Source organism: Etheostoma spectabile, chromosome 15, assembly GCF_008692095.1.
Source record: "Etheostoma spectabile isolate EspeVRDwgs_2016 chromosome 15, UIUC_Espe_1.0, whole genome shotgun sequence".
NCBI lineage: Eukaryota > Metazoa > Chordata > Actinopteri > Perciformes > Percidae > Etheostoma > Etheostoma spectabile.
Window position 1 is genome coordinate 4,060,415 of NC_045747.1, and position 8,114 is coordinate 4,068,528.

The 8,114-nt window shown below is 38.4% G+C and overlaps 1 protein-coding gene across 6 annotated transcripts in view; it reads right to left on the bottom strand.

Moving 5' to 3' along the window:
- clec16a (C-type lectin domain containing 16A) overlaps nucleotides 1–8,114 on the bottom strand; it is a 49,555-nt gene that overhangs the window by 37,664 nt on the left and 3,777 nt on the right. For 4 of the 6 annotated variants that reach the window (XR_004335329.1, XM_032537655.1, XM_032537656.1 and 1 more), the window contains exons 5-7: nucleotides 5,970–6,075; nucleotides 3,754–3,759; nucleotides 2,037–2,160 (exon numbers count right to left, since the gene is read on the bottom strand). Coding sequence is in view for 5 of the 6 variants with exons in the window: in XM_032537655.1 (XP_032393546.1) it covers nucleotides 2,037–2,160; nucleotides 3,754–3,759; nucleotides 5,970–6,075 (236 nt within the window). In the remaining variant the exon portion in view is untranslated. The remainder of the gene's footprint in view (nucleotides 1–2,036; nucleotides 2,161–3,753; nucleotides 3,760–5,969; nucleotides 6,076–8,114) is intronic. The other 2 variants (XM_032537657.1, XM_032537654.1) reach the window with 1 other exon arrangement.

The following is an 8,114-nucleotide window of genomic DNA, read 5'->3' on the forward strand; positions in this document are numbered from 1 at the left end:
GAGAGAGAGAGAGAGAGAGAATTTAGGAAGTGGTCAAGCTGCTCCACTCCCAGGTCTGCAAAATCATCAAGAATCAAAACGTTATGAACTCCATGCTTTATTGTACTTTATTAACTTAAATGGCATCTTGACGTACTGTATGTGCAGATTCACAATATATAATAGGACACTGGCGTACAGAGAAAAAAAACTGACTTGAAAGCTACTTACATGAAAATATACAGGCTGTTATTAGGTGATTAAAAAACTCAAGTTAAATACATTGTATGACAGGTCACTGCAAGATTTTTAGGAGGGTCTACTTTTGTGTTCCCTTGCAATATGTTTTGCGTTCTCTAGCAAATATTTTACGTTCCCTCGCAGTAAGTTTTGCGTTACCTCCAACACTTTTCTTCTTCCATTCCTTCTGAGCATGTGTGTATTTTCACTCAGCTGCCACACCACAGCTAGATCAGCTCACTGAATTTGACTTTGAACCGGGCATTTTGCGGATACATTGCTCAATGTGCACATTCATTCTCTGTTTTATAATCAATATTTATTTAACGTAGGCTATGAAAAGATAATGTGCAAGGTCACAGGTGTCACTTGTGGCGATGAACCAACATTGACTTATCAGAGAATCTGCCACTCCCCAATGCTTTACAGAGATTTATACAGGTTCCACTCATTTTTTTTGTTGACAAGTCGTAGGTTGGAATAATTTAATTTCCATGGATGTATCACATTAGACAAACCTAATATGTTATTTATCAGACAGTAAACAAACACGTACAACTATTACCTAATTAGACACAATACAACTGCATAATATGCTGCAGTAGACCCAAAATATACTTACACAATTACACCAAATAATTTGAAACCAAGGAGATCCTAATAGCAGACATTATTATTAGACACCATTTTGTAAGGTCTATTTTCAGAACAGAAAAAATCCTTTGCATACCTATAATATGAAACATTTCGGTACTAGAAAATCTATTTTGCATATTGATGGTCTAGTACCGAATCATGCCAGCTGTTAAATTTATTTTTGCAAGTTAGACGGTGTGCGGGAGTTACTTTGCAAATAAGGTCTATTTTGAAATCAAATACAATGCTATTAGGTCCAAAATATGTTACTGTTGGACGTCATGCTACCAAATCCTGCTGTAGACACCGCTTTTGTTACCAACATGGGCATTTCTAGCTTAGAACGAAAGAGCAGACTGTAATTGGAAAAATGTAATGAAATCTGATGTGATTAAACAGAATGGTCCCACACAGTACAGGAATATAGGCCTACTGATGTATAACAGGTAGAAAATAAACATACAGGCGACTGAAAGGGTTGTAGCCACGAGTGCAGGCTATATATTCACGTTTTTGTCCCGAAACTAACATTCTCTCTGTGTAGAACTACTACAACAGAATTTGTTGATCCAACGTGAGTGTATACATCTCTCACTTTGGTCTGCTAAAATGCATTCAAAGTTATCAATATTGATGTCTGAGGCCACAGCAGACAGAGAAACTTAAAATAGGCACACAAAAAAAATTAATTGGATGACCAAAAAAATGAGGGGAACTTGTATAATAAAGCTCCGTAAAGCAGAGGCGAGCTGCAGATTCTCTGACCAGTCTGACATCGCACATTATCTTTTCATACATTTAAGAAATATTGATCATAAACTTATATGAATGTTCCTATTGAGCAATACTGTATGTCAGCATAATGCCCAGTTCAAAGTAAAACAAGCACTGATATATACTGTGGCGTTGACGCATCAACACATGGCTTAGAAGAAATGGAAGAAGTTTTGTAAGGAAAAACATATTGTAAGGGAACGCAAAAGTAGTCCCCCAAAAAACTTCTTGCAGTGACCTCTGCGGAGGCTGCATAATAATGTAATGTGTACAATACATCATAGCCTTGAATAGAAATGTCATCTAATCAGCACCATGATAACTGTTACGAACCAGAGACATGCCTGACCCCAAGAGGCCACAGTGAGAATTACACTGAGAAACATAGAAAGATAAATGGCACTTACTCTTCATCTGTCTGCACACACTTGTCTAGTTCGATGACGTGGCTGCCAATAAACCAGACCAAGTTGCTGAAATATGGGACCGCTGTCTTATCTCGTATGTAGTGCAGCATGTGCTGGTTGTCCACTGGAGAGATTGGGGTCAAGATCTGGGTTAGGGTTGTTACCAAGGCTGCCCACGGTCTCTCACTCACACAACACACACACACACACACACACACACACACACACACACACACACACACACACACACACACACACACACACACACACACACACACACACACACACACACACACACACACACACACCACACACACACAACACACACACCCAAACACTTGAGTAAGCATCAATAGTGCTGAAGACAGAGTTTGAAAATAAGAAAAAAAAATTATCTTGGGTCGGGCGTTAGAAAGAAATAAGGTTACCAGACCTGTGCAGCCTGTTCCTCACCTCTGCTTGAGGCTCAAAGCCACATTAGATGCTAATAGCATACCACACCCAAATCCCTGTTCAAACTGTGTGTATGAAATATAAAAGACAATATTTCTGCTGCACCAATCTTTCCTTTCTTCCCCCCACCCCAAACTGTCCGTCATGAGTCTGTCAATAGGAGTTCAATGCTTAATCGGTGGAACACTCTTAACAATAGGCAAAGGTCTACAGTATAAAACACTGGACAACAGACGAAATTTGTTGTTTTTATAAAAAGTTAATGGTAGGTTAAGGTCAGAATAATCCATGCGTCTCAAATTCACACTGCAACAAAAGCAGTAGAGGAACTACAGAGCAGAAAAATCTGACACCAGTGTTAAATATAATTAGCAAATATTCCCATGCATTTGTTTCAATGTGTCTGGAAGAACAGCCTAAGGGCCAGAGCATTTAAGGGAAAACCTGGCATTTTAGACATTGACTTTAGGAAACTTCTGTTCTGTGAATGGCAGCTTAATTGACTGATGTGAACAGTCCTGGTGTAGTAATACTTTCTCATGTAGTAGTCCAAATGCAAATGGAAGCTGGTAGTAATTTCACAACACCAATCCACATGGGTCAAACTGAGAAAAGTAATGAATGAGCAGCCAAATCAAATAAATGAATTACATAATAACAGAAAACAAAGACAAATCACAAGCTGCCACTACTGAGAGTCACAGTGTTATTCCAGCTTTGTCTATTTAGTAAATGAAGAGAGAATTAAAGCAGAGGGGCATACTAACTAAACCCATCAACAACAAAAAACAACCACCACCATGTGGGACTCTGCTGAAATGAAGTCTGTGAAATAATGAATCTAAGAAAAGAAATTAAAAAAGGCATGCAGGTGATTCTGCATGCACTGTTCTGTATGAAGGCAGGTGATACAGATCGATTTACAAGAACAAGAATTGTAAGGATAGTCATACCAGTACATTATTGACAAATACACAATTAGGAACAAATAGGGCTGGGTAATAAGTAATAATAACAAATTGTAAACCAATTTCTGTAAACACTTTAAATAAGAAATATAAGACAAGTCTCACATTAACAGCAACTATACAACTTAAAAAACACTGACTGGCTTACAGACTTATATACTGTATATATAACATTTGTTTTAGAAATGTATCTGCATCAATGTACTGTATGAACAACTAGACAGTATAAGGAAAGAAAAAAATGTTTCTAGGATACCCATCCCTAAAAAAAGACTGAATGAATGGAACCAACTTACATGAAACTGGAGTTAGGCAGATGGGGCACGCAGAGGGAGGAGGGAGAGGAGGAGAGAGACAAGGAGAGGAAGAGTAGGAGTGGTTGTTGAAGAGGAGGAGGGAAAGGGGGAAACAGACACAGGGTTAATGTGTGTAAAGGGGCGGCTGTGGAGGGGTGGAGGTTGGGAAGGACCCCGCAGGCATCTTAACAAATAAGCTGCAAATATCTGGCACATAAGCTGGCACATCTGGCAAAGGAGTTTATATGTTAACTAAACATTTTAAATGATTAACTGTTTTCAGGATATTGCATTGCTATTCACTAAGTAACAAATCAACAAGAGAAAACTGAAACAATCAGCAAGATACCAAAGATAAAAAGCTAGTATAGTAACATAATTTGAAGAAAATATCTTCACGATAGCTTAGTTAATCTTCATGCAGGATACAATCCTTTTCCAGTTTGTCATTTATGGCAGAATGTGATGTATCAAAGCATCAAACTGTGACATATTCAACATTCTGATGTTAAAAAGCAGATTTCATTGCCACACCCTGAACCATTTTCAGTGTTGTGACACTGCAAGTATTTGACTTACGGGTTGATTTAGGAAAGTAGTTATTAGCAGGGGTTGGAAGTGGTTTAAACTTTTGCCACAATAAGTTTTCTTTCACGTTGACTGAATAAAATTACACCGTAATGCATATTATTCATTACAGCAGTGTCTCATCCTGTACATCGGGATACAGATGTTCTGAGTGGTCTCCTAACAATTCTCAGATGCTGGAACAACGTTGTTGCTTCTGTCAAAGATGCTTCCCTCTTTGACAGATTCTACATACTGTATGTCATGGCCAAACCAGCAATGATACATTCCCAACAACACTAGGTTACTTCATAAATGACTTATATTCATATTATGATTTAAGTCAGTTGTGCTAACTGTTATGGCGTCACAGTTGTAGGGAGTTACAGAATCAAGACTTCATGAACAAGACTTCACTTCTACAGAGTGTTTCATGCAGGACTAAACAAACAGGTACGCCACAGTAAATATGTTCCAAGTGACTGTATGTTAAGGAAATGTTATGTATAGTGAAGAGAAGCATGATGTGTGGAGTAAAGCCAAACCCAGTAAATGCACCACCCGCCTCCCTTGGAATGACAGCGCAGAGAGACGGCAGGAAGAAGGTATAGAAGCAGCACAATGCAGAAAGCAACCCGGCCTTTGGAACAATCCTGTTGTTAACACTTACAGCATCAGTGAACTCGTAGGCCATTCATTTGTGAAAGACCGGAAGGTTGCAGTATACTTTTGGGTGGAGGGATTTCAACGACTTTGCATGCTCAGTAGAATGGACTAGCTGAAAAGCTAGTTTATTTAAAATTCAGGAAATATGCGCATGGGAGATCAGATACTGAAGTGAAACTGAACCTTGTGGTATTTCTACCTTGAACGTTGCACACATGCCAAATTTAAATTTTAGCCGATGTCTCATGTACATGGCTTCAAAAAACAAAAAAGGTTTTCTGCTGATTTATATGTTCTATACAAATGTAAAAGTATGTAAGGATTCATGGATATTTGATGCGGATTATCCTTATACAAACCTAAGGCAAATGTCTGAATTCAGCAGTGACATAACGACAAATGTATAGAATGAGAAAAGGGAATAAAGCCCTTAATTTTTCCTCAAAGTAACCCATAAATGTGTCATATTTGCGCAACAAAAGAGACCCTCAGAGCTGCTGGCTGACTGAGTTTCAAAGGCTAAAGCCAGATATAGCTGTATATTTAGTTGTATATATAGATTTTGATATAGCTACGTAAAGTTCTTTGACTAGTAACAGGTTGCTGTGAATAATAAACAGATTTTCATGTACTACTTTAAGTTGCAGAACCTTTTGAAAAACTTTAAATATAAGAACAGTTAAATAGCAGCTTTAACAAGGTATTATTTGAACTACATCACACTTTTAGAAAGCCATTCTCTTACAATAAAAAGTACATACATTAGAACCCAACAAAACATTTAAGGGCAGAAATTCAGCAGATTGTGTGTGTGTGCGTCACAGTGTTACCTGTTAGTCATGCTCATGCACCAGAAGCAACAGCAAGAAGAGGGCAGAAGAACAAAGAAAGGCGGTAGGCAGTCCCATCATCTCAAGAGCGTGTGCATTTTGTGTAAGCAGACGTGTATGGTTAGCATGTACACGTGTGTTCCCGGCACTCACCTTTGTAGACGTTGAGTGTGATGGTCCGGACTGCAATGCGGACCATGCTTTCAGGATGGTTGAAAAACTTAATGGCCTCGGTGTACAGGGCAAAGTCATTAGTGTGCTGTGTGTGGGAGACAGAGAGGGGGCGTCGGTGAGCTAGGCACAGTATTGCAGCATCCCACAGAGCAGGCGAGAGAAAGCAGCTAGTGGATGCAGAAATTCTGGGCGGTATTGCATTTTGATAAGAAAGGTTTTAACTGAGTAAAGGCTCTACAACTGTTTGTTTTTACAGAAATGCAGGCTGGGAAAATACACACAAATCAAAGTTATTTTGAGGTGTGAATAAATCAGGCAAAGGAGAATTTCTTCACCTTGAGTAAATAACTAGCCCACAATTTACCTTATCGACCAACTCAAATTCTAAAGACTTTATAATAAATATCTCATGACTCCTAAAGTCCACACAGTAGAGATGCTGTACTGGATGGATAAGTGAGCCTGTTTTGTCTATCAATTTTAGAGGTTGCACTTCATATCAAAAGATTAGTATCAAGCAAAAAAAAAAACATTGTAAGCTTTTGATTTGGGTGTTTTGGCTCATCCTCAAACATGACAGACAGAAGAAAACCAAGTGTAACTAAAAGGACTTTTGATCCAATCTAACAGTACTTTAGATGGGCAACATGTACTAACTTAGTAGCATGCTACACTTAAATGAGCATATCACAAACCGGCTGCTCCGCATCTTCCAGTCATCTCTCTCTGTGCCAGTGCCTGTTCCTCTACCCAATCATTCCTCAGTCACTGCAACCTCCAGCCAATCACAGTTGAGGGCCAGAAACAAACCGAGGTCACAGCAAATGAAGAAAGCTGACACTGACACCAAACCAAGAATGTATCCTCTGATCTTAAAAATGGAACGGTGTGGATCTGACCGAACTGAAGTGGGCAAAGTACTTCGCTATCCAATAGCATCCTCTGGAGGAGAATAACCTTTAAATCAATAAAATACCTAATATTTGTAATAAATGAAGTAAGAGATGACTTTTGTGAATTGTAAAAAATAAAATAAGGTATAAGGTGTAATTAAGTTACTTTTTTGTAGTCTAAATATAGTTTTCTTTCAGAATGACCAAATGTCAGCTAAGTTACTTAAAACTCTAAATCCAGAAACGAGAAATTGTCTTCCTTTGCATTCCAAAAAAGGCAGATTTTACTATATTTGTTAATTAATGAAGTAAAGGAAATGTAATCCAAAAAATTGTTATTTCATAATAGTTATTTAACCACATACTCCTCTCAGATCTACACGTGGGATCTGGTTTTGGTTTGGGGGGGGGGGGGGGGGGGGGGGGGGGGAGCTACCATCGACAGTACACCAATAACTTTCCCCAGCACAAACAGACCAATGGAAGGACTACAGATACTGCTGAAACACTGAAGGGAAACATTGACGTCAGAGATTATTCAGGTGGTCAGTTGTCTTTGGTGTTACCATCTATTACAACACACAGCAACAAGGCTGAAGGATTATATTCGATGAATAGTTTTAAATAGAATAACAGTTTTGAAACTTTATTTCAGAGAAACAAGATCTTGTTGTGAAAACGGTGGTCTGTAATAACTAAAATAAATGAAACAGTCCCTCAAACGAAGGTAACATTGACACTTGTGTGTTTGTTTCAGCTGGTAAAGAGAGAGATGACTTGTGGACAATATCGGCTAAATCAACCCATCTACACAGGAAGCTGATGTGTTGATGTGTGGGGAAGTGTGTTGCTGAAGAGTGGTGGATAGAAGTAGTCTGATAAGTACAAACATACGTTGACTTGCACAAAAATGAAAGTGACAAATGAGCTACTGGAAGTTTTAGCAAAATTAGTGGCTCTATTTACAAGACATTGGTTTTGAGTACCACTGTAAAATATCACAAGTAGTAATGTTGCTGAATTCAAGAAACAGTCCTTTTTCTTTCTCTGTATGCCTTGCTGGTTTTACTAATCTGTTTCATCACTCCCTCCCTTAATTTTAAGACTCTAATCTTTTGTCTTTTCCTTCCTCTTTGTGATAGAATGTGCACAATAAAAGTTGTTGACATTGAATGAAAAATCCTCTTGGTCTCTTTTCTTTTAGTCCCTTTTCTTCACTCTAATACCCCCC